Genomic DNA, 27504 nt, shown 5'->3' on the forward strand with positions numbered 1-27504 from the left:
TGTGTGTGTGTGTGTGTGTGTGTGTGTGTGTGTGTGTGTGTGTGTGTGTGTGTGTGTGTGTGTGTTGGGTAGGTTTAGGGGCAGTGTGTGTGTGTGTGTGTGTGTGTGTGTGTGTGTGTTGGGTAGGTTTAGGGGCAGTGTGTGTGTGTGTGTGTGTGTGTGTGTGTGTGTGTGTGTGTGTGTGTGTGTGTGTGTGTGTGTGTGTGATGGGTAGGTTTAGGGGCTGTGTGTGTGTGTGTGTGTGTGTGTGTGTGTGTGTGTGTGTGTGTGTGTGTGTGTGTGTGTGTGTGTGATGGGTAGGTTTAGGGGCTGTGTGTGTGTGTGTGTGTGGGCATGTTTTTGTGACATATGAGGACCCAAATGTGTATAATGCCATGGGTATGACACAGGTATTACAGGAGAGGGTGAAATATGAGGACATTACCCATGGCCCCACTTTACAAAAGGCTTATAAATCACACAGTGTGTGTGTGTGTGTGTGTGTGTGTGTGTGTGTGTGTGTGTGTGTGTGTGTGTGTGTGTGTGTGTGTGTGTGTGTGTGTGTGTGTGTGTGTGTGTGTGATGGGTAGGTTTAGGGGCTGTGTGTGTGTGTGTGTGTGTGTGTGTGTGTGATGGGTAGGTTTAGGGGCTGTGTGTGTGTGTGTGTGTGTGTGTGTGTGTGTGTGTGTGTGTGTGTGTGTGTGATGGGTAGGTTTAGGGGCTGTGTGTGTGTGTGTGTGTGTGTGTGTGTGTGTGTGTGTGTGTGTGTGTGTGTGTGTGTGTGTGTGTGTGTGTGTGTGTGTGTGTGTGTGTGTGTGTGAGTTGGGTAGGTTTAGGGGCAGTGTGTGTGTGTGTGTGTGTGTGTGTGTGTGTGTGTGTTGGGTAGGTTTAGGGGCAGTGTGTGTGTGTGTGTGTGTGTGTGTGTGTGTGTGTGTGTGTGTGTGTGTGTGTGTGATGGGTAGGTTTAGGGGCTGTGTGTGTGTGTGTGTGTGTGTGTGTGTGTGTGTGTGTGTGTGTGTGTGTGTGTGTGTGTGTGATGGGTAGGTTTAGGGGCTGTGTGTGTGTGTGTGTGTGTGTGTGTGTGTGTGTGTGTGTGTGTGTGTGTGTGATGGGTAGGTTTAGGGGCTGTGTGTGTGTGTGTGTGTGTGTGTGTGTGTGTGTGTGTGTGTGTGTGTGTGTGTGTGTGTGTGTGTGTGTGTGTGTGTGTGTGTGTGTGTGTGTGTGTGTGTGTGTGTGTGTGTGTGTGTGTTGGGTAGGTTTAGGGGCAGTGTGTGTGTGTGTGTGTGTGTGTGTGTGTGTGTGTGTGATGGGTAGGTTTAGGGGCTGTGTGTGTGTGTGTGTGTGTGTGTGTGTGTGTGTGTGTGTGTGTGTGTGTGTGTGTGTGTGTGTGTGTGTGTTGGGTAGGTTTAGGGGCAGTGTGTGTGTGTGTGTGTGTGTGTGTGTGTGTGTGTGTGTGTGTGTGTGTGTGTGTGTGTGTGTGTGTGTGTGTGTGTGTGTGATGGGTAGGTTTAGGGGCTGTGTGTGTGTGTGTGTGTGTGTGTGTGTGTGTGTGTGTGTGTGTGTGTGTGTGTGTGTGTGTGTGTGATGGGTAGGTTTAGGGGCTGTGTGTGTGTGTGTGTGTGTGTGTGTGTGTGTGTGTGTGTGTGTGTGTGTGTGTGTGTGTGTGTGTGTGTGTGTGTGTGTGTGTGTGTGTGTTGGGTAGGTTTAGGGGCAGTGTGTGTGTGTGTGTGTGTGTGTGTGTGTGTGTGTGTGTGTGTGTGTGTGTTGGGTAGGTTTAGGGGCAGTGTGTGTGTGTGTGTGTGTGTGTGTGTGTGTGTGTGTGTGTGTGTGTGTGTGTGTGTGTGTGTGTGTGTGTGTGTGTGTGTGTGTGTGTGTGTGTGTGTGTGTGTGTCGTTTCGGCTAACGAGGGTGCGAGCTCTTGATTCATTTGCTGCTGGTTGAGGTTTGATCATGGCTTGATGGATGCGTCCGATTGGCCGCCGGACTTCCTCTCACAGGTCAGCTTTTGTCTGGCCTCTGTCCATTGCACTTCCACAACATGTCCAAACCGCGCCGGTGGTCAGCGCCGACCCGGCCTTTATGGGCCAGCTGGACTGTAGAGCCACTGACCTGACCTGTCCAGATCCAGCTTTAGCCCAAATCATCATGAATCAGGTCTGGAGCAGAAGAGCACACTGCCACCCTGTGGTCAGACACAGCCAGAAGAGAAATATAATGAGCCACAGACTCAAACTAATCAATGTATTTCGACTGCTAATCACATCACACACACACACACACTGCCCCTTAACCTACCCATCACAGGAAACATTCTGCATTTTTACTTTCTGCAGAAAACTCATCCTGTATGATTTATAAGCCTTACTTCACAAAAACAAGCACACACACTCTCTCTCACACACACATTCACTCTCATTCTCACACACTGACTCTCTCTCTCTCTCTCTCTCTCTCTCTCTCTCTCTCACACACACACACACACAAAAACACACACCCACGCACGCATGCATGCACGCACAGACGCACGCATCACTGATTCTGTTATTTTCCTGCGTATCCCCAGCTATGTATCCATCATGTTTTTATTGCCAGTTTGAAATATCACATCAGACACGAGATGGAAAAAACTAATTTAGAAGAAAAAAACTTAATTGGGAAAAAAGGCTAAATGTGAATAAAGGGAGACACGTTTGCAGAATAAATTCTGACGTATCAAATATTTTAACTAATCATCTTTTTCCACTGATGTACACGCCCCTAAAGGATTATTAGGAGCACACACTAATCCTGTGTCTGACCCTTTCTCCTCCAGAACTGCCTTAATTCTGCGTGGCATTGATCATCAAGCTGCTGAAAGCATTCTTTAGAAATGTCGGCCCATATTGATAGGAGAGCATCTTGCAGTTGATGGAGATTTGTGGGATGCACATCCAGGGCACGAAGCTCCCGTTCCACCACATCCCTCTATTGGGTTGAGATCTGGGGACTGTGGCGGCCATTTTAGTTCAGTCAACTCAATATCTCAGTACCAGAACAACACAGAGACAAGTGGGTGGCCTCTTTAGACTCAGACAAGCAGCTTTTAAATATCCTCCTGGTATCTGTCTAGCTACACCCTAGCAACAGTATGGCATTGATATTGAACAGATGAATCCTGGATCTGTACACTGATGAACCACCTGCGATCCCAGAACTTCAGCTCTGTGTTCTCGATCAGAGTCTCTCTGGAGCCGCAGAAGCCGTCTCACGTTTGATCCGAATGAACAGCCACATTATAGTCGACTGGGCTCTATAAGCGTCACTGACGTGGGTTATTAAAGCAAAGCGAGCTCACACAGAAGAGGCTGAAAGCACAGTTCCTCGCGTGCCGGCGAACAGACGGAGAACATTCTCTCGCCACATGCTGTAACTAAACGCCTGGCCTTCACATTCACTTCTTCTGTCTAATAGGGTGTACGGGGATTTATCGCAGCGGGACAAAAGACTGGAGCAGGTCTGGCTCATGATTCATGTGTCTCTGACAGGTGGTAGCAGAGCGACGGGATGACGTTTAATTCTCCCTGCATTATTAGGATCAATGGCGTTTCAGTGTGTGCGGCGCACCATAATCACATCATCAGAGAAGATTCACGCATTCTGGGATGTTTGGGAAAACGCAAAACAAAACATTCCTAGAATACCCCAGAGGATGAGTCAGGGAAATACTCTCATATTGCTGCTCTACCGGAGCGTGCACATGTACAGAAACGCCAATGTTCCCTTAAAGGAACGCTCCACTTAAAAAAAAAAAAAAAGGCTAATTTTCCAACTCCCCTAGAGTAAAACAGTTGAGTTTTATTAATTTCGAATCCATTCAGCCGATCTCCGGGTCTGGCAATAGTACTTTTAGCATAGCTTAGCATACATCATTGATTCTGATTAGACCGTTAACATCTCGATCAAAAAATGACCAGAGTTTTAATATTTTTCCTATTTAAGTTCCAATGACATTACACGGTGCCTGAAAATAGACTAACCTCCTTCAAACTAACCAGTGTGACAACCTGCTATACTTGGCTTACACAGTGAGCGTGGTGCTGGGGACTGTTTTCCGGCGCTGCGTAATATCCCTTCACCCATGGTACGGCAGCAAATTTCCTTGATCATTAGCCATATCGGCCTAGAAAATCAAAACTTTTCATTTTCCGCTGGTACACGGTGTAACTACAGAAAAGTCCAGTTTTAAATATGAAAAATATGGAAACTCTTTAGTCACTTTTTTGAGCGAGATGCTAACGGTCTAATCAGAATCAATAATTTATGCTAAGGAGTGCTAACAGTGCTACCGCCAGACCCAGAGATTGCCTGAATGGATTCGAAACCAATAAAACTCAACTGTTTAAATCTAGGGGAGTTGGAAAATGAGCCTATTTTCAAAAAAGTGGAGCGTTCCTTTAAACATATCCAAACTCACCTGAAGACCATAGGCAGGAACCAGAGCTCTGTCTCCTGACCGATCACATGGCAGTTCTTTGTTCAATTCTGCCATCTTGTGGCCAAATCTAAGAACCACAAGAGTTTAGATCAAAACTGTCCAGCAGCAAGGAAGTGCTATTTGTGAGGGATCAAAGTTCAGAAAACACAATGTTTGAAAATTTGTCAGGACTTAAATAAATTAGACATACACATATGCACTGGTAGTTATTTGAACTATTAAATTGGAGTCCAGAAAAAGGAAATTGGATAAATTGGATAAAAAATATTTCCCTGCACTTGCATACGCAGGGCTGTGTCTGGAGCTGATTGAGTGCAGTTCGTCAGGTGTCATCGGCTCTATTAGGAAACATCCTCCGCGTATAGGAAACACTGACCGACAAACAGCAACCAATCAGCGCTGTGTGTTTTGGAACGCCACTCCTGAATGATGGAAGTGTCATCATCAGAGGTCATCATCAAAGGTCATCATCAGCAGTCATCAGCGGTCATCATGAGCGGTCATCATGAGCGGTCATCATCAGCGGTCATCATCAGCGGTCATTATGAGCGGTCATCATCAGTGGTCATCATCAGTGGTCATCATCAGTGGTCATCATCAGCGGTCATTATCAGTGGTCATCATGAGCGGTCATCATCAGTGGTCATCATCAGAGGTCATCATCAGAGGTCATCATCAGAGGTCATCATCAGCGGTCATCATGAGCGGTCATCATCAGCGGTCATCATGAGCGGTCATCATCAGAGGTCATCATGAGCGGTCATCATCAGTGGTCATCATCAGAGGTCATCATCAGCGGTCATCATCAGCGGTCATCATGAGCGGTCATCATCAGCGGTCATCATCAGAGGTCATCATCAGTGGTCATCATCAGCGGTCATCATCAGCGGTCATCATCAGAGGTCATCATCAGCGGTCATCATCAGCGGTCATCATGAGCGGTCATCATCAGTGGTCATCATCAGCGGTCATCATCAGAGGTCATCATCAGTGGTCATCATCAGTGGTCATCATCAGCGGTCATCATCAGCGGTCATCATGAGCGGTCATCATCAGAGGTCATCATCAGTGGTCATCATCAGCGGTCATTATGAGCGGTCATCATCAGAGGTCATCATCAGAGGTCATCATCAGTGGTCATCATGAGCGGTCATCATCAGAGGTCATCATCAGCGGTCATTATGAGCGGTCATCAGCGGTCATCATCAGCGGTCATCATGAGCGGTCATCATCAGAGGTCATCATCAGTGGTCATCATCAGCGGTCATTATGAGCGGTCATCATCAGCGGTCATCATCAGAGGTCATTATCAGCGGTCATCATCAGTGGTCATCATCAGAGGTCATCATCAGTGGTCATCATCAGAGGTCATCATCAGCGGTCATCATCAGCGGTCATCATCAGAGGTCATCATCAGCGGTCATCATCAGCGGTCATCATCAGCGGTCATCATCAGCGGTCATCATCAGAGGTCATCATCAGAGGTCATCATCAGTGGTCATCATCAGAGGTCATCATCAGCGGTCATCATCAGCGGTCATCATCAGAGGTCATCATCAGAGATCATCATCAGTGGTCATCATCAGAGGTCATCATCAGCGGTCATCATCAGCGGTCATCATCAGCGGTCATCATCAGTGGTCATCATCAGCGGTCATCATCAGCGGTCATCATCAGAGGTCATCATCAGAGGTCATCATCAGCGGTCATCATCAGCGGTCATCATCAGCGGTCATCATCAGCGGTCATCATCAGTGGTCATCATCAGTGGTCATCATCAGAGGTCATCATCAGTGGTCATCATCAGAGGTCATCATCAGAGGTCATCATCAGAGGTCATCATCAGTGGTCATCATCAGAGGTCATCATCAGCGGTCATCATCAGTGGTCATCATCAGAGGTCATCATCAGTGGTCATCATCAGAGGTCATCATCAGCGGTCATCATCAGCGGTCATCATCAGCGGTCATCATCAGCGGTCATCATCAGAGGTCATCATCAGTGGTCATCATCAGCGGTCATCATCAGAGGTCATCATCAGCGGTCATCATCAGCGGTCATCATCAGCGGTCATCATCAGTGGTCATCATCAGAGGTCATCATCAGTGGTCATCATCAGAGGTCATCATCAGTGGTCATCATCAGCGGTCATCATCAGCGGTCATCATCAGAGATCATCATCAGCGGTCATCATCAGTGGTCATCATCAGAGGTCATCATCAGTGGTCATCATCAGCGGTCATCATCAGCGGTCATCATCAGAGATCATCATCAGCGGTCATCATCAGTGGTCATCATCAGAGGTCATCATCAGAGGTCATCATCAGCGGTCATCATCAGAGGTCATCATCAGTGGTCATCATCAGTGGTCATCATCAGAGGTCATCATCAGCGGTCATCATCAGCGGTCATCATCAGTGGTCATCATCAGCGGTCATCATCAGCGGTCATCATCAGAGGTCATCATCAGTGGTCATCATCAGTGGTCATCATCAGAGGTCATCATCAGCGGTCATCATCAGCGGTCATCATCAGCGGTCATCCTCAGCGGCAGAGCCGGCCCAGCCACTAAGCGACCCTTGCAATTGCAAAGGGCCCCGTGGCCTGCAGAGGGCCCCCTAGAGAGCGCACGCACCTCGCCTCATCTGTTTGGGGAGGTGTTTATTATACTCGAAGCGCAGACTGGGTGCAGGCGTGATGAGACGTCATGCTCGGCCAGATTCGCCTCGAGCTTCTTCGGTTGCGGAGCCGCACGCAAAGTTACAAAATTTGACGTGCACACCGCCAAGCGAAATTGGGTCTCGCGCACTCCTCGTTGACGCAATTTTTGCCGCGCTCGTGCGGACGCGTCAAGTATAAACAAGGCTTAAAGCTACACTGAAGCTGGCCGTTTGATAAATGCAAGTTAATTCTTCAGTTCAATATTTGTGTCTAAAAAAGGCACATAAGTTCCTGTAGAGATAGCAATACACATTCTCCTTTTTTTTTTGCCAAATAAATGAAAGCATGTCATCAATGTCTTTCTCTTGCTGTATCAAAATCTCACCTAGCTTTCCTCAGAGATAGTCAAGTTCAGTTTGTGCATGATTACATGATATAACAATTGTGTTAATACTGTATCCTGAATTGTGGATAAGTAAGCTATATATCATATTATGCTGAAGTAAATTTCTGGAGTGTTAACAAGTAAAAGCAAAAACAACAACCGTACAGAACTTAAAAACCGTGACCCTAAAGCCGTGATACGAACCGAACCGTGGCTTTTGTGAACCGTGCCACCCCTAATGTGTACCTAAAGCAGTTTTCATCAATTTTATTTATTGCTTTTGATATTTATTCAAGTGTATTTTTTGTTAACAGACTGAGAGTCCATTGCTTTTCTTGTTTTTTGGTTGTTTTGTTAATTTATTGTGGATATTTAAAATGTTTTCCGTATCAGAGTCTTTAGAGATAAAAGTTTATTGATCTTAAAAAATGTGTACCTGCATTATTATGCCATTATCATTATTTTAGATGAAAATGGGTTTAGAACGAAAAATCTTATCATTTATCGCAATAATTTCTTGACCAATTTCTTGTCCAGCAAAATGTGTTATCGTGTGCTGTTTTTGCCTTTTAAACTCTGGTGTCAATTAAAAATGTTTCTTTGATGGTCAGTGAAAATCACTTTATCAGTCTTTTTATTCAGCAAGTTCATCCGTGTGTGTTCATTGCACTGCACTGCCATTCAGCTCAGTGGTATCATAATTTTCCTGTTAGACATCAAACATGGAACTCAACTCAAGAACTCAAGGTCTTTTATTGACGTTCTGTACATGTTGCCACATAAGAACGAAATACGTACTCAGGACCAGCAACGTAAAAAAAGATAATTATCATACAGTAGGCTACATAGAATAATTAAAACATAATTTAATAGACTACAAAATTTTAAAGTAACATAGTAGATATATGTACAGTATAGTTATAAGGTAGTCTTTGTTTTTATTTAGGCCTTACTTAAAACGGTCAAGGGCCTCCAACCAAATTTTGCTTAGGGCCCCCAAAGGTATAGGGCCGGCTCTGCTCAGCGGTCATCATCAGAGGTCATCATCAGAGGTCATCATCAGCGGTCATCATCAGTGGTCATCATCAGAGGTCATCATCAGTGGTCATCATCAGAGGTCATCATCAGCGGTCATCATCAGTGGTCATCATCAGAGGTCATCATCAGTGGTCATCATCAGAGGTCATCATCAGTGGTCATCATCAGCGGTCATCATCAGTGGTCATCATCAGAGGTCATCATCAGTGGTCATCATCAGAGGTCATCATCAGAGGTCATCATCAGTGGTCATCATCAGAGGTCATCATCAGCGGTCATCATCAGAGGTCATCATCAGAGGTCATCATCAGTGGTCATCATCAGAGGTCATCATCAGCGGTCATCATCAGTGGTCATCATCAGAGGTCATCATCAGTGGTCATCATCAGAGGTCATCATCAGTGGTCATCATCAGCGGTCATCATCAGTGGTCATCATCAGAGGTCATCATCAGTGGTCATCATCAGAGGTCATCATCAGAGGTCATCATCAGAGGTCATCATCAGTGGTCATCATCAGAGGTCATCATCAGTGGTCATCATCAGAGGTCATCATCAGAGGTCATCATCAGAGGTCATCATCAGCGGTCATCATCAGAGGTCATCATCAGTGGTCATCATCAGAGGTCATCATCAGAGGTCATCATCAGCGGTCATCATCAGCGGTCATCATCAGCGGTCATCCTCAGCGGTCATCATCAGCGGTCATCATCAGTGGTCATCATCAGTGGTCATCATCAGAGGTCATCATCAGCGGTCATCATCAGTGGTCATCATCAGCGGTCATCATCAGTGGTCATCATCAGCGGTCATCATCAGCGGTCATCATCAGAGGTCATCATCAGTGGTCATCATCAGTGGTCATCATCAGAGGTCATCATCAGCGGTCATCATCAGCGGTCATCATCAGCGGTCATCCTCAGCGGTCATCATCAGAGGTCATCATCAGAGGTCATCATCAGCGGTCATCATCAGAGGTCATCATCAGCGGTCATCATCAGTGGTCATCATCAGAGGTCATCATCAGTGGTCATCATCAGAGGTCATCATCAGTGGTCATCATCAGCGGTCATCATCAGTGGTCATCATCAGAGGTCATCATCAGTGGTCATCATCAGAGGTCATCATCAGAGGTCATCATCAGAGGTCATCATCAGTGGTCATCATCAGAGGTCATCATCAGTGGTCATCATCAGAGGTCATCATCAGAGGTCATCATCAGAGGTCATCATCAGCGGTCATCATCAGAGGTCATCATCAGTGGTCATCATCAGTGGTCATCATCAGAGGTCATCATCAGAGGTCATCATCAGCGGTCATCATCAGCGGTCATCATCAGCGGTCATCCTCAGCGGTCATCATCAGTGGTCATCATCAGAGGTCATCATCAGAGGTCATCATCAGAGGTCATCATCAGCGGTCATCATCAGCGGTCATCATCAGCGGTCATCCTCAGCGGTCATCATCAGTGGTCATCCTCAGCAGTCATCATCAGCGGTCATCATCAGTGGTCATCATCAGCGGTCATCATCAGAGGTCATCAGAGATCATCATCAGCGGTCATCATCAGCGGTCATCATCAGCGGTCATCATCAGCGGTCATCATCAGCGGTCATCATCAGCGGTCATCATCAGAGGTCATCATCAGTGGTCATCATCAGAGGTCATCATCAGCGGTCATCATCAGTGGTCATCATCAGTGGTCATCATCAGCGGTCATCATCAGAGGTCATCATCAGCGGTCATCATCAGTGGTCATCATCAGAGGTCATCATCAGCGGTCATCATCAGTGGTCATCATCAGAGGTCATCATCAGCGGTCATCATCAGTGGTCATCATCAGTGGTCATCATCAGCGGTCATCATCAGTGGTCATCATCAGCGGTCATCATCAGTGGTCATCATCAGAGGTCATCATCAGTGGTCATCATCAGCGGTCATCATCAGCGGTCATCATCAGCGGTCATCCTCAGCAGTCATCATCAGCGGTCATCATCAGTGGTCATCATCAGCGGTCATCATCAGAGGTCATCAGAGATCATCATCAGCGGTCATCATCAGCGGTCATCATCAGCGGTCATCATCAGCGGTCATCCTCAGCAGTCATCATCAGCGGTCATCATCAGTGGTCATCATCAGCGGTCATCATCAGAGGTCATCAGAGATCATCATCAGCGGTCGTGTGCCGAATTGAAGCGTGCACGACCCCAGACTCAGAGCATGATTGACAGTCTAATAATGGCCACACCACAGAAGGCCGCTGTTGATAAGCCGCTCAGAGCTTCTCGAGAGGATGCTGTCCGGCCTGGGAATGCTGATAAGCTCCTCTTCTCCGATTGGAAAGCTGGAAGTGCCGCTCTCTGTGGGATTAGCTGCTATCGCAGAGCTTTAATAGTTCACATGCTGGAGCTCTCGAAGGGAAAACATTCCTCCGGGGATCAACCGCAGCCAAGCGGACACACATCTATTAAAGGGCTCATATCGTTTATTATATCAATCAGATGTCCTGCTTTTGAAATGAAAGATCTTGATCCTGAACATTTCTTGAAATTAAACTGTGAAGTCAACCCTTTCTTAATTTATATAACTTTCTGACTTCTCAAATAGTTACACATCACAGTCTCCAGTCAAGGTCAAGCTGCCGTTTGCCATGTTTGATGTGCATTCATCAATATTTATACGTGAATAAAAGGTTTATTAAGTCATATAAAGTAAAGTGTCTCTAAAGAAGACTGTGGCCAATGACGTAGCGTGTCAACTCTGGCGTCTAAAGCATAGTCATAATATTAAAAATATACTCATTTCTGTAAATACACTACATTTAATGACATGAATTTCCCCTCTTAATGTGATTATTCATTATAAATAATTCATCTTTAAGGAACTATTGAGCTCTAAAGTCCCAAAATGACATTCTGGGTTAAAATCTTAATACAAAAAAATATGAATAAAAGTATTTCAAATCTATTTGGGCATAATCGTATTGATGTTTCAATGATACCTAAGATGATTTACATTTTTATGACAAAAATGCTTGTTTCCAAATTTGTAATTTCTCATGTCATTCCTGGATAACATTTTGGACCATAATGCATTTTGGTATGTCATGTGACCCCGAAGGACCAAAACATGAGCAAAGGCCAATAATATCTCTTAAAATGCTAATATTTTGAGCTTTTCAGTCACTGGTGCATGTGTCCTTCTGGATTACACCAATAAAACATTTATAAAGTATTTATGTTAAAAAAAACTATCTATTTGATCTAAAATATGACCTTAAAGTGGACCCTAAATCGCTCAGTAGTTTCCCACAGGTGGTTGAGTTAGTGTCTGATTATAAAGAAATGATATTAGTTATGTAATTCCTGGATAACACAGGACTGTTAGCAGGACTTGTCATCTGATATCCAGAGGTATATAAATAACGATCTAGTGTTCATTCAGATTTGTAAGCTTTCAGGCAGTTATTGTTTTTGCACATTTAATGTTTTGCTTTATATTTTTTACAAAGGATATAAATTATCATCTTAATATTACATCTTGAAATTAATATATTATTATGAAAATTATATACATGTTTTTTTATTAATGGTAATCCTGTCCTTCTGTCTCACAATGACAGGTGAACAATTTAACCCATATGTGTGTGTTAATTACACAATTCTGTTTTGTTGAGTTAAGGATAAAACAAGTCTCATTTACTTTATCTGAATTTTTTTTTTAACGCATCTTTTTTTCTTGATTTGGTTCTGAATTTTGAATCTTCATCAGCAAAAAATGAGCCCATGTCTATATTATATAGTCATATTATTATATTACCTGTAGTTGTGCAAGCACTGATTGTTTGTTGAGCTCCAGTTATGGATATCAACACATTTGTATGCCAACAGTTACCCAGGAATGACATTTTCATGATCTGATTGACCAAAAAATGGTTTATTACATTCTTAAAATGACGCGCTAATAAATTTAGAAAGTCCTTAAATTTGACTTTTTTTTTGCCAGCTTTTTCTTTCTTTCACATTTTAAAGCCATATGTATCATTCACCAACTTAAAGCACATATGGATTGGATTATATACATATTAATCATATGGATTATGTTTACAATGAAGCTTGAAAATGTTGGTCGTGTGGACTGCAATAGTTGGACAAAAGTTAAAAATATCTTTAGTGTTTCAGAGAAGAAAGTCTTATGGGTTTGAGTGCTCAACTCAGATCACTTTAAGAGTTTTCCATTTGGTTGATGCTTACAAATAAGTTTATTTAAGTTTAAACGTGTGCATTTAAAGGGGCGGTAAAACACAATTTCCCTTTTCTAACTTTAGCTAGTGTGTAATGTTGCGGTTTGCGTGTAAACAACATCTGCAAAGTTACAACGCTCAAAGTTTAATATTTCTAAGGACTACAGCAAACAGCCGGTAGGAACTACAGACATTCCTCCAGGGTTAATGACATCACCAGCCCCAATATTTACATAAACCCCGCCTCCAAGAATATTAAATAAGGGGGGCGAGGCCATGTTTTATTGCTGTGGAGAAGAGTTAGTAGGCTGGAGCGTTGTGCATTGCAGACGAAACGCTGTTATTTTCTGGAATTATTACCCCAATCTCTCTCTGAGCTGCACATGTTACGGAGGAAAGCTTCCACAATCGTCGCGAGTTCAATGCAGGATTCGCAAACGGCTTGTCCTGAAAGATGGAGCAGTTCCAACTTTAAAAACGGGCCACAACCTGTAAGCATGATTTATTTTCCGTTGATGTGTTTTCCTGTAATAGTTCGTATTGTTAATTGTACGTTGTAGCAAGGAAGTAAACAAATGACAACGCTGTTTGTTAAATGCTCATTCATACTTAACGTTATCCAACAAAAACCCAACGTCACAAAACATTTAAATCTCATCAGCGAACTTGGAATCAGTGTAAATTATTCTTTAATTAGATCTTTTATGTATCTACAGGCATGCTAAGTGTGGTTTTGTGTTTGATTAGGCTACTATAGTAAAGCCAATGTTTAGTGTTGGTTTTGGGTTAATAGTTCTTGCGCCAGATATTTGGAAGAATGTTTGTGTATAAGCAGATTTTGGGCCTCACTGACTACCATAGTAGGAAAAAAAGTACTATTGTAGTCAATGGGGGCCAAGATCTGCTTATACACAAACATTCTTCCAAATATCTTCCTCTGTGTTCATCAGAAGCAAGAAACTCATACAGGTTTGGAACAACTTAATGGAGAGTGAATGATGACAGAAATGTCATTTTTGGGTGAACTATCCCTTTAACTGAACCCTTGTTGGTGCAGCTCACCCTGCAGTGCTTTTCACGTTAACGGTTTTATCCCGTTGTTTTTAGTGATTGAAATACTGCAGCAGGAGCTGTATAGTGCCCAAAAACGTGCATCTTGTTCACATATTTTAGTTTTAAGATTGAAATTTGACAGGTTTGTAATGGAGTTCTATGGCGGCTTTGCCCTCCAAAGCTTCACAACAATCATGTGACTGAAAATTATGAGTTATTGAAAATAATCGGACGTACTTCATCACCCATGTTGTCATTATCGTGTGACCTACTAATGTCATGCGTCTTCACCTCCATCCATAACTCCCCTCCTATGGCCTCATTATGGGATAGTAAAATGTTCATAGTATATATTCACCCGGATAATTTTCCCTTACTCTCTTGAGTTCTGTCAAACCAGACACTTTGTCACATAACGTTTTTCACCTACTCTTACAGTAGGGAAGTGTGTGTCACGCTCAACTTAATCTCACGCTAAATTGCCAAACCTGCTTTTGATATTAAACAAAGCTAAGCTTTTATTTTATTTTTTAAGTTTTAATGTGAAATTCAAACCATACACTGAAAAAAAGGAAAAGACCCATTGTCCAATTTATTAATTCTTATTATTTGCGATCTACGCAACAAAATTGTGTTTCTCTTCTAAACGTGATTTCTTTGCTTTTGATTAATGTAATTCTGTAAAATCTGCAATCTACTAGATTACATTATTTGAGGCAACGTGGGGGAGAGGACGCTGGCGTTGTCTGTTCGCCGCTTTTCCACCCACAAATCATGGTAATGTACTATTAGATTTAGATTTTATTTTATTTCCTTATGTTTGTGACTAGTCTAACAGTCAGAGCTACAATTGGGGCTGTTGCTGATTGCTGGCAGCCACTGAGAGGACGTTGTTCGTCGTTTCGCCATTTTCCACCGCTTCTATAATGTTTATGTTTGAATTTCTGCGGTTGGTTCTGGTTTGGAGGACATTTGATGTTTCTCGCCGCGACTGCTCACTGGTGGTCTCCCTTGGGCTTAAGCTGCATGGTGGCTGAAGTTTGCACCGGGCTAGCGTCATCTGGGCCATCGTAATCGGCGTCCGGCATGATGTTGGGATGTTCCGCTTCTCGGCTGCGCCGCTGTTCCGTCCTGCATTCCGGCCGTGGAGCGGCTTGGACTTCTGCGCCGACCCCGGTGTGTCCACAGAAGTGCCCGGAAAAATGTTCTGCCTCCTGCATGGTGCTGCGGCGATCCCCATCGTTTGAATCGTCATGAAGACCCATCATCTGGTCTTCAGCTGTCGTGCCTCGGCGATGTCATCAGGACACACTGCCGCTGGGGGAAATTTAAAACATGGAGTGGACCACAGTGTGCTGCGGAGCTAACAGAGACTTCCACCATCAGCTGTTTTCTGTTCACCATCAGCTCTGTTTCTGTTCACCATCAGCTCTGTTTCTGTTCACCATCAGCTCTGTTTCTGTTCACCATCAGCTCTGCTTTCTGTTCACCATCAGCTCTGCTTTCTGTTCACCATCAGCTCTGCTTTCTGTTCACCATCAGCTCTGTTTCTGTTCACCATCAGCTCTGTTTTCTGTTCACCATCAGCTCTGTTTCTGTTCACCATCAGCTCTGCTTCTGTTCACCATCAGCTCTGTTTCGGATCACCATCAGCTCTGTTTCTGTTCACCATCAGCTCTGTTTCTGTTCTCCATCAGCTCTGTTTCTGTTCACCATCAGCTCTGTTTCTGTTCACCATCAGCTCTGTTTCTGTTCACCATCAGCTCTGTTTCTGTTCACCATCAGCTCTGTTTCTGTTCACCATCAGCTCTGTTTCTGTTCACCATCAGCTGTTTCTGTTCACCTTCAGCTCTGTTTCTGTTCACCGTCAGCTCTGTTTCTGTTCACCGTCAGCTCTGCTTCTGTTCACCGTCAGCTCTGTTTCTGTTCACCATCAGCTCAGTTTTCTGTTCACCATCAGCTCTGTTTCTGTTCACCATCAGCTCTGTTTCTGTTCACCATCAGCTCTGTTTCTGTTCACCATCAGCTCTGTTTCTGTTCACCATCAGCTCTGCTTCTGTTCACCATCAGCTCTGTTTCTGTTCACCATCAGCTCTGTTTCTGTTCACCATCAGCTCTGTTTCTGTTCACCATCAGCTGTTTCTGTTCACCATCAGCTCTGTTTCTGTCCACCATCAGCTCTGTTTTCTGTTCACCATCAGCTCTGTTTCTGTTCACCATCAGCTCTGTTTCTGTTCACCATCAGCTCTGTTTCTGTTCACCATCAGCTCTGTTTTCTGTTCACCATCAGCTCTGTTTTCTGTTCACCATCAGCTCTGTTTCTGTCCACCATCAGCTGTTTTCTGTTCACCATCAGCTCTGTTTTCTGTTCACCGTCAGCTCTGTTTCTGTCCACCGTCAGCTCTGCTTCTGTCCACCGTCAGCTCTGTTTCTGTTCACCGTCAGCTCTGTTTCTGTTCACCGTCAGCTCTGTTTCTGTTCACCGTCAGCTCTGTTTCTGTTCACCATCAGCTCTGTTTCTGTTCACCATCAGCTCTGTTTCTGTCCACCATCAGCTCTGTTTCTGTTCACCATCAGCTCTGTTTCTGTCCACCATCAGCTCTGCTTCTGTTCACCATCAGCTCTGTTTCTGTCCACCATCAGCTCTGTTTCTGTTCACCATAAGCTCTGTTTTCTGTTCACCATCAGCTCTGTTTCTGTTCACCATCAGCTCTGTTTCTGTTCACCGTCAGCTCTGTTTCTGTTCACCGTCAGCTCTGCTTCTGTTCACCGTCAGCTCTGTTTCTGTTCACCATCAGCTCTGTTTCTGTTCACCATCAGCTCTGTTTTCTGTTCACCATCAGCTCTGTTTTCTGTTCACCATCAGCTCTGTTTTCTGTTCACCGTCAGCTCTGTTTCTGTCCACCGTCAGCTCTGCTTCTGTCCACCGTCAGCTCTGCTTCTGTTCACCGTCAGCTCTGTTTCTGTTCACCGTCAGCTCTGTTTCTGTTCACCGTCAGCTCTGTTTCTGTTCACCATCAGCTCTGTTTTCTGTTCACCATCAGCTCTGTTTTCTCTTCACCATCAGCTCTGTTTTCTGTTCACCGTCAGCTCTGTTTCTGTCCACCGTCAGCTCTGCTTCTGTTCACCGTCAGCTCTGCTTCTGTTCACCGTCAGCTCTGTTTCTGTTCACCGTCAGCTCTGTTTCTGTTCACCGTCAGCTCTGTTTCTGTTCACCATCAGTTCTGTTTCTGTTCACCATCAGCTCTGTTTCTGTCCACCATCAGCTCTGTTTCTGTTCACCATCAGCTCTGTTTCTGTCCACCATCAGCTCTGCTTCTGTTCACCATCAGCTCTGTTTCTGTCCACCATCAGCTCTGTTTCTGTTCACCATCAGCTCTGTTTTCTGTTCACCATCAGCTCTGTTTCTGTTCACCATCAGCTCTGTTTCTGTCCACCATCAGCTCTGTTTCTGTCCACCATCAGCTCTGTTTTCTGTTCACCATCAGCTCTGTTTCTGTTCACCATCAGCTCTGTTTCTGTCCACCATCAGCTCTGTTTCTGTTCACCATCAGCTCTGTTTCTGTTCACCATCAGCTCTGTTTCTGTTCACCATCAGCTCTGTTTCTGTTCACCATCAGCTCTGCTTCTGTTCACCATCAGCTCTGTTTCTGTTCACCATCAGCTCTGTTTCTGTTCACCATCAGCTCTGTTTCTGTCCACCATCAGCTCTGCTTCTGTTCACCATCAGCTCTGTTTCTGATCACCATCAGCTCTGTTTCTGTTCACCATCAGCTCTGTTTTCTGTTCACCATCAGCTCTGTTTCTGTTCACCATCAGCTCTGTTTCTGTTCACCATCGGCTCTGTTTCTGTTCACCATCAGCTCTGTTTCTGTTCACCATCAGCTCTGTTTTCTGTTCACCATCAGCTCTGTTTTCTGTTCACCATCAGCTCTGTTTTCTGTTCACCATCAGCTCTGTTTCTGTCCACCATCAGCTCTGTTTCTGTTCACCATCAGCTCTGTTTTCTGTTCACCATCAGCTCTGTTTTCTGTTCACCATCAGCTCTGTTTTCTGTTCACCATCAGCTCTGTTTTCTGTTCACCATCAGCTCTGTTTCTGTTCACCATCAGCTCTGTTTTCTGTTCACCATCAGCTCTGTTTTCTGTTCACCATCAGCTCTGTTTTCTGTTCACCATCAGCTCTGTTTTCTGTTCACCATCAGCTCTGTTTTCTGTTCACCATCAGCTCTGTTTTCTGTCCACCGTCAGCTCTGTTTCTGTCCACCGTCAGCTCTGTTTCTGTTCACCATCAGCTCTGTTTCTGTTCACCATCAGCTCTGTTTCTGTTCACCATCAGCTCTGTTTCTGTTCACCATCAGCTCTGTTTCTGTTCACCATCAGCTCTGTTTCTGTCCACCATCAGCTCTGCTTCTGTTCACCATCAGCTCTGTTTCTGATCACCATCAGCTCTGTTTCTGTTCACCATCAGCTCGGTTTTCTGTTTACCATCAGCTCTGTTTCTGTTCACCATCAGCTCTGTTTCTGTCCACCATCAGCTCTGTTTCTGTTCACCATCAGCTCTGTTTCTGTTCACCATCAGCTCTGTTTCTGTTCACCATCAGCTCTGTTTCTGTTCACCATCAGCTCTGTTTCTGTTCACCATCAGCTCTGTTTCTGTTCACCATCAGCTCTGTTTCTGTCCACCATCAGCTCTGCTTCTGTTCACCATCAGCTCTGTTTCTGATCACCATCAGCTCTGTTTCTGTTCACCATCAGCTCTGTTTTCTGTTCACCATCAGCTCTGTTTCTGTTCACCATCAGCTCTGTTTCTGTTCACCATCAGCTCTGTTTCTGTCCACCATCAGCTCTGTTTCTGTTCACCATCAGCTCTGTTTCTGTTCACCATCAGCTCTGCTTTCTGTTCACCATCAGCTCTGTTTCTGTTCACCATCAGCTCTGTTTCTGTTCACCATCAGCTCTGCTTTCTGTTCACCATCAGCTCTGCTTTCTGTTCACCATCAGCTCTGCTTTCTGTTCACCATCAGCTCTGTTTCTGTTCACCATCAGCTCTGTTTTCTGTTCACCATCAGCTCTGTTTCTGTTCACCATCAGCTCTGCTTCTGTTCACCATCAGCTCTGTTTCGGATCACCATCAGCTCTGTTTCTGTTCACCATCAGCTCTGTTTCTGTTCTCCATCAGCTCTGTTTCTGTTCACCATCAGCTCTGTTTCTGTTCACCATCAGCTCTGTTTCTGTTCACCATCAGCTCTGTTTCTGTTCACCATCAGCTCTGTTTCTGTTCACCATCAGCTCTGTTTCTGTTCACCATCAGCTGTTTCTGTTCACCGTCAGCTCTGTTTCTGTTCACCGTCAGCTCTGTTTCTGTTCACCGTCAGCTCTGCTTCTGTTCACCGTCAGCTCTGTTTCTGTTCACCATCAGCTCAGTTTTCTGTTCACCATCAGCTCTGTTTCTGTTCACCATCAGCTCTGTTTCTGTTCACCATCAGCTCTGTTTCTGTTCACCATCAGCTCTGTTTCTGTTCACCATCAGCTCTGCTTCTGTTCACCATCAGCTCTGTTTCTGTTCACCATCAGCTCTGTTTCTGTTCACCATCAGCTCTGTTTCTGTTCACCATCAGCTGTTTCTGTTCACCATCAGCTCTGTTTCTGTCCACCATCAGCTCTGTTTTCTGTTCACCATCAGCTCTGTTTCTGTTCACCATCAGCTCTGTTTCTGTTCACCATCAGCTCTGTTTCTGTTCACCATCAGCTCTGTTTTCTGTTCACCATCAGCTCTGTTTTCTGTTCACCATCAGCTCTGTTTCTGTCCACCATCAGCTGTTTTCTGTTCACCATCAGCTCTGTTTTCTGTTCACCGTCAGCTCTGTTTCTGTCCACCGTCAGCTCTGCTTCTGTCCACCGTCAGCTCTGTTTCTGTTCACCGTCAGCTCTGTTTCTGTTCACCGTCAGCTCTGTTTCTGTTCACCATCAGCTCTGTTTCTGTTCACCATCAGCTCTGTTTCTGTTCACCATCAGCTCTGTTTCTGTCCACCATCAGCTCTGTTTCTGTTCACCATCAGCTCTGTTTCTGTCCACCATCAGCTCTGCTTCTGTTCACCATCAGCTCTGTTTCTGTCCACCATCAGCTCTGTTTCTGTTCACCATCAGCTCTGTTTTCTGTTCACCATCAGCTCTGTTTCTGTTCACCATCAGCTCTGTTTCTGTCCACCATCAGCTCTGTTTCTGTCCACCATCAGCTCTGTTTTCTGTTCACCATCAGCTCTGTTTTCTGTTCACCATCAGCTCTGTTTCTGTCCACCATCAGCTCTGTTTCTGTCCACCATCAGCTCTGTTTCTGTTCACCATCAGCTCTGTTTCTGTTCACCATCAGCTCTGTTTCTGTTCACCATCAGCTCTGTTTCTGTTCACCATCAGCTCTGTTTCTGTTCACCATCAGCTCTGTTTCTGTTCACCATCAGCTCTGTTTCTGTTCACCATCAGCTCTGTTTCTGTTCACCATCAGCTCTGTTTCTGTTCACCATCAGCTCTGTTTCTGTTCACCATCAGCTCTGTTTTCTGTTCACCATCAGCTCTGTTTTTTGTTCACCATCAGCTGTTTCTGTTCACCATCAGCTCTGTTTCTGTTCACCATCAGCTCTGTTTCTGTTCACCATCAGCTCTGTTTTCTGTTCACCATCAGCTCTGTTTCTGTTCACCATCAGCTCTGTTTCTGTTCACCATCAGCTCTGTTTTCTGTTCACCATCAGCTCTGTTTTCTGTTCACCATCAGCTCTGTTTCTGTTCACCATCATCTCTGTTTCTGTCCACCATCAGCTCTGTTTCTGTTCACCATCAGCTCTGTTTCTGTTCACCATCAGCTCTGTTTCTGTTCACCATCAGCTCTGTTTCTGTTCACCATCAGCTCTGTTTCTGTTCACCATCAGCTCTGTTTCTGTTCACCATCAGCTCTGTTTCTGTTCACCATCAGCTCTGTTTCTGTTCACCATCAGCTCTGCTTCTGTTCACCATCAGCTCTGTTTCTGTTGACCATCAGCTCTGTTTCTGTTCACCATCAGCTCTGTTTCTGTTCACCATCAGCTGTTTCTGTTCACCATCAGCTCTGTTTCTGTCCACCATCAGCTCTGTTTTCTGTTCACCATCAGCTCTGTTTCTGTTCACCATCAGCTCTGTTTCTGTTCACCATCAGCTCTGTTTTCTGTTCACCATCAGCTCTGTTTTCTGTTCACCATCAGCTCTGTTTTCTGTTCACCGTCAGCTCTGTTTCTGTCCACCGTCAGCTCTGCTTCTGTTCACCGTCAGCTCTGCTTCTGTTCACCGTCAGCTCTGTTTCTGTTCACCGTCAGCTCTGTTTCTGTTCACCGTCAGCTCTGTTTCTGTTCACCATCAGTTCTGTTTCTGTTCACCATCAGCTCTGTTTCTGTCCACCATCAGCTCTGTTTCTGTTCACCATCAGCTCTGTTTCTGTCCACCATCAGCTCTGCTTCTGTTCACCATCAGCTCTGTTTCTGTCCACCATCAGCTCTGTTTCTGTTCACCATCAGCTCTGTTTTCTGTTCACCATCAGCTCTGTTTCTGTTCACCATCAGCTCTGTTTCTGTCCACCATCAGCTCTGTTTCTGTCCACCATCAGCTCTGTTTTCTGTTCACCATCAGCTCTGTTTCTGTTCACCATCAGCTCTGTTTCTGTCCACCATCAGCTCTGTTTCTGTTCACCATCAGCTCTGTTTCTGTTCACCATCAGCTCTGTTTCTGTTCACCATCAGCTCTGTTTCTGTTCACCATCAGCTCTGCTTCTGTTCACCATCAGCTCTGTTTCTGTTCACCATCAGCTCTGTTTCTGTTCACCATCAGCTCTGTTTCTGTCCACCATCAGCTCTGCTTCTGTTCACCATCAGCTCTGTTTCTGATCACCATCAGCTCTGTTTCTGTTCACCATCAGCTCTGTTTTCTGTTCACCATCAGCTCTGTTTCTGTCCACCATCAGCTCTGTTTCTGTTCACCATCAGCTCTGTTTCTGTTCACCATCAGCTCTGTTTCTGTTCACCATCAGCTCTGTTTCTGTTCACCATCAGCTCTGTTTCTGTCCACCATCAGCTCTGCTTCTGTTCACCATCAGCTCTGTTTCTGATCACCATCAGCTCTGTTTCTGTTCACCATCAGCTCGGTTTTCTGTTTACCATCAGCTCTGTTTCTGTTCACCATCAGCTCTGTTTCTGTCCACCATCAGCTCTGTTTCTGTTCACCATCAGCTCTGTTTCTGTTCACCATCAGCTCTGTTTCTGTTCACCATCAGCTCTGTTTCTGTTCACCATCAGCTCTGTTTCTGTTCACCATCAGCTCTGTTTCTGTCCACCATCAGCTCTGCTTCTGTTCACCATCAGCTCTGTTTCTGATCACCATCAGCTCTGTTTCTGTTCACCATCAGCTCTGTTTTCTGTTCACCATCAGCTCTGTTTCTGTTCACCATCAGCTCTGTTTCTGTTCACCATCAGCTCTGTTTCTGTCCACCATCAGCTCTGTTTCTGTTCACCATCAGCTCTGTTTCTGTTCACCATCAGCTGTTTCTGTTCACCATCAGCTGTTTCTGTTCACCATCAGCTCTGCTTCTGTTCACCATCAGCTCTGCTTCTGTTCTCCATCAGCTGTTTCTGTTCACCGTCAGCTCTGTTTCTGTTCTCCATCAGCTCTGTTTCTGTTCACCGTCAGCTCTGCTTCTGTTCTCCATCAGCTCTGTTTCTGTTCACCATCAGCTCTGTTTCTGTTCTCCATCAGCTGTTTCTGTTCACCATCAGCTGTTTCTGTTCACCATCAGCTGTTTCTGTTCACCATCAGCTGTTTCTGTTCACCATCAGCTGTTTCTGTTCACCATCAGCTGTTTCTGTTCACCATCAGCTCTGCTTCTGTTCACCATCAGCTCTGTTTCTGTTCTCCATCAGCTCTGTTTCTGTTCACCATCAGCTCTGTTTCTGTTCACCATCAGCTGTTTCTGTTCACCATCAGCTGTTTCTGTTCACCATCAGCTCTGTTTCTGTTCACCATCAGCTCTGTTTCTGTTCACCATCAGCTCTGCTTCTGTTCACCATCAGCTCTGTTTCTGTTCACCATCAGCTCTGCTTCTGTTCACCATCAGCTCTGTTTCTGTTCACCATCAGCTCTGTTTCTGTTCACCGTCAGCTCTGTTTCTGTTCACCGTCAGCTCTGTTTGTGTTCACCATCAGCTCTGTTTGTGTTCACCATCAGCTCTGTTTGTGTTCACCATCAGCTCTGTTTGTGTTCACCATCAGCTCTGTTTGTGTTCACCATCAGCTCTGTTTCTGTTCACCATCAGCTCTGTTTGTGTTCACCATCAGCTCTGTTTGTGTTCACCATCAGCTCTGTTTCTGTTCACCATCAGCTCTGTTTCTGTTCACCATCAGCTCTGTTTCTGTTCACCATCAGCTCTGTTTGTGTTCACCATCAGCTCTGTTTCTGTTCACCATCAGCTCTGTTTCTGTTCACCATCAGCTCTGTTTCTGTCCACCATCAGCTCTGCTTCTGATCACCATCAGCTCTGTTTCTGTTCTGTTTTCTGTGTTGGTTGATTGTTTGTAGTATTCTATATCTTTACTTGTTATTCATTTTTTTTTTGTGTGTTATTTTTTCCCCCCTTTGTTGCACTTTGAGATTCTTCGGAATGAAAAGTGCATTATAAATAAAATCTATTATTATTATTATTATTATTTGGGGTGAATGTGAACCAATTAAGTTCTCCAACATGATTTTTGCTGAAACTGTAGTTCCCAGCATGCTTTGCGTGCAGGACTTGATGAGAAGAGTAAAAGTTTTATTTTATGTGTTTTTTTGGGCAAAATTAGATAAGGGGGAGACTTTATATTGGTCAATAGTGTTTAATGTTTAATTATGTTGGAATAATTAGAAGCCTTTAAATGATATTGAGTTCCCGTAGTGGAGAAGAGCGGAGCGATTGCTCAGGCTGTGAGACAGCTCATGTCATTAAAGAGCTTTTCATAGCACTTGACATGTTCATTATGAGCTATTGCTGACTAACAGAATTAAAGATAGTTAGTGCAGTCTTATAAATCAGTCAAGTGACCACAAAAATACACAAATACTAAATAAGCTCGTGATTCGATTAAAGAGGAAGGGTCTCAAGCGCTCCTGAGGACTTCACTGATGTTAGGAAGCCATTTTAAAATCATTTCACTCAATTGGGTTACTTAAAAATGACTTCATTCCATGATGTTAAAGTTATGTGAACAAATCATGTTTGATTCATTAATTGATTCATGTGGAACCGATGTACACGATTAAATCATCTAAATACAACACATGGCTTAAGCGAGCAAGTTTTAGTACAGCATAGTGTGAGTGTGCATTGATTATTAAGTCAACCATATTTACAGGATCGTGTTATGGAGTGATAGGGATGCAGCATTATGAACATTAATGTTATTCTTGTATTTAGCGCTGAGGTATTCCTAAATTCTCACTGATGGTCAAATGATGTGACCATACACCATGACTTTTTCAATTAAATAAATGTTCTATATTTTAGTTCAATAATATTTATTGCATATTTTGAGGAGATCTTTTGGTACTAAATACTATTTGTGCAATTATTATTGTCAATTAATGACCACTTAAAATATTACAATTAGTGTAGTAATTAAGGTTAAAATAGAGAATTCCAATTTAAATTATTGCAAATTAGAGTAATTTTGTGGCTGAAAATATAATAACTTTCATTTGTAGTCCCATGGTTTACCCACTAAGTGTCTGTATGGCTCTTTAATAAATATATACACATGCATCTACACTAGATTTCCTTAAATGTGAAATTTTAAAACATTAATACCATCCTAATATTTTTACTTTATTATAAGCACACACAAATTAATATTAATGAGTGCGAGCAAATACAATTTAACACAAGAAAAGTATAAAAGAGATCTTAAAAAGGCAAACTTATTTTCCCTTATATGTACAGCAGGCTTATATATATATATGCGTGTGTGTGTGTGTGTGTGTGTGTGATGGGTAGGTTTAGGGGCAGTGTGTGTGTGTGTGTGTGTGTGTGTGTGTGTGTGATGGGTAGGTTTAGGGGCAGTGTGTGTGTGTGTGTGTGTGTGTGTGTGTGTGTGTGTGATGGGTAGGTTTAGGGGCAGTGTGTGTGTGTGTGTGTGTGTGTGTGTGTGTGTGTGTGTGTGTGTGTGTGTGTGTGTGTGTGTGTGTGATGGGTAGGTTTAGGGGCAGTGTGTGTGTGTGTGTGTGTGTGTGTGTGTGTGTGTGATGGGTAGGTTTAGGGGCAGTGTGTGTGTGTGTGTGTGTGTGTGTGTGTGTGTGCGTGTGTGATGGGTAGGTTTAGGGGCAGTGTGTGTGTGTGTGTGTGTGTGTGTGTGTGTGTGTGTGTGTGTGTGTGTGTGTGTGTGTGTGTGTGTGTGTGTGTGTGTGTGTGTGTGTGTGTGTGTGTGTGTGATGGGTAGGTTTAGGGGCAATGTGTGTGTGTTTGTGTGTGTGTGTGTGATGGGTAGGTTTAGGGGCAATGTGTGTGTGTTTGTGTGTGTGTGTGTGTGTGTGATGGGTAGGTTTAGGGGCAGTGTGTGTGTGTGTGTGTGTGTGTGTGTGTGTGATGGGTAGGTTTAGGGGCAGTATGTGTGTGTGTGTGTGTGTGTTTGTGTGTGTGATGGGTAGGTTTAGGGGCAGTATGTGTGTGTGTGTGTGTGTGTGTGTTTGTGTGTGTGATGGGTAGGTTTAGGGGCAGTATGTGTGTGTGTGTGTGTGTTTGTGTGTGTGATGGGTAGGTTTAGGGGCAGTATGTGTGTGTGTGTGTGTGTGTTTGTGTGTGTGATGGGTAGGTTTAGGGGCAGTGTGTGTGTGTGTGTGTGTGTGTGTGTGTGTGTGTGTGTGTGTGTGTGTGTGTGTGTGTGTGTGTGTGTGTGTGTGTGTGTGTGTGTGTGTGTGTGTATATGAAGTTTTTCATTCAACAAAAATCATTCATCAAGTGTATTTTGTCTGATAATTAAGACATTTAACCAATATTTGATAATAATATTTATATATATTTCATATTATTTGAGAAAACACTATTTGACTGAAATGGTATTAGAGATAATCTCAGAAATTATTTATGTAAAAAAAAAGACAAATGTTTGAACTAAAACTTGACTAAGAAATATTGAGTTTTCTTTTGACTAAAACTAGACTAAAATGACAAGACTTTTAGTCGACTAAACCTTATGTGACTAAAAGATATGTGAATGACTAAATATGACTAAAACTAATAAGGACATTTAGCTCAAGACTAAGACTAAATTAAAAATAGGTGACAAAATTAACACTAGTTACATCGAGTACTAAGACCAACAAAAAAGGAAAAGTTGTGATTTTTTTTAGGCCGGTATGACTAGGAACTATTTTCTCATCCCTGCGTAATAATCACAGATTTACTGCCGTAGAAGTGCATTCTCTCCAACGACACAAACGTGTGGCACTGGAAGTTATCTATCTGAGGAGTACCTTCAGGCGCTGTGTAATATCACTGCGCCGCTGCACCCGTGATACGGCAGGCACAGTTCTGTGATTATTACGCAGGAATGAGAGAATAGTTCCTATCTATATCGGTCTAAAAATGTCAACTTTTAATTTTCCGTTGGTCTCAGTACACGATGTAACTACAGAAGAGTCAAGTATTAAGTAGGAAAAATATTATCTTTGAAAAAGTAAAGTCTTTGGTCATTTCTGAGAGAGATGCTAATGGTCTAACCTGATTCAATAATGTATGCTAAGCTATGCTAAAAGGTGCTACCGCCAGATACAGAGATCGGCTGAATGGATTCAAAAGCGGTAAAACTCAACTGTTTAACTCTAAGGGACTTGGAAAATAAGCCTATTTTCACAAAAAGTGGAGCGTTCCTTTAAAATATGTTGGCTTTTAGCAGTGTTCATCTCATAGTACCTTACGCTCCAGGGCAGGTTGTGATTTAGATATAATTTTTATGTAATTATTATAGCCATAATCAATTACACATGTATCATTTTAGTTAATCATACACTAGACACTGTTAAAACTAATATAAACAGCCTATATATGGGTTATACAAATAAGCTTTAAAATCTTATTGATTGATTTAATTAAAATCAATATATAAAGCTAATACATGTGAGCTTAAATGTTCAATTATCTCTGCATATCAACTAAACTAACTTTATAACTTGCATTATGTTGTCCTCTTTTATAGACAATTTTCTTAATTGGGTGTAAATTTGTTTAAATGCTCAATATTTTCAATCAATCATGCACAGCGTTCGTAAACAGCCAAGACGGCTGCCGTCTGTGATCGTGTAATGTTCTGTCTTTATAAAGTATCTTCTTATTAAACTGTTTGTCCTCTTATAAAGTTCTCAATGCTGCGGTTAGCATGTAGGGACCCTCATTATGCTGCCGTGTTAGTGTGAGGCTATGTTGAGCTGTTAGTGGTATTAACTAGCGGTTTAATTTGACTTAGCCTGTGCCCCATAGACAAGCGTTATAAGCTAATCTGTGTTTAGAGATAAAACTCTTTACATTCGATTTCATGAAAACGCATCCCAGAGAACGATCTACTCGCTGACCATCTGTTAATCACCCCGAGGGGCATTTCTCACCGGAGTTGGCCTTTAAGTTAAAAGAT

General features: G+C 43.7%; 1 protein-coding gene across 1 annotated transcript in view; it reads right to left on the reverse strand.

Annotated features, from left to right (window-relative positions):
• Positions 1-2114: 2114 nt before the first annotated feature.
• ddx54 (DEAD (Asp-Glu-Ala-Asp) box polypeptide 54) overlaps positions 2115-27504 on the reverse strand; it is a 59503-nt gene continuing 34113 nt past the window's right edge. The window contains exon 20 of the mRNA XM_067437514.1: positions 2115-2161. Coding sequence (XP_067293615.1) covers positions 2130-2161 — 32 coding nt within the window. The 3' untranslated portion in view covers positions 2115-2129. The remainder of the gene's footprint in view (positions 2162-27504) is intronic.

This window comes from Pseudorasbora parva, chromosome 3 (genome assembly GCF_024679245.1).
Source record: "Pseudorasbora parva isolate DD20220531a chromosome 3, ASM2467924v1, whole genome shotgun sequence".
In the NCBI taxonomy this organism is placed as follows: Eukaryota; Metazoa; Chordata; class Actinopteri; order Cypriniformes; family Gobionidae; genus Pseudorasbora; species Pseudorasbora parva.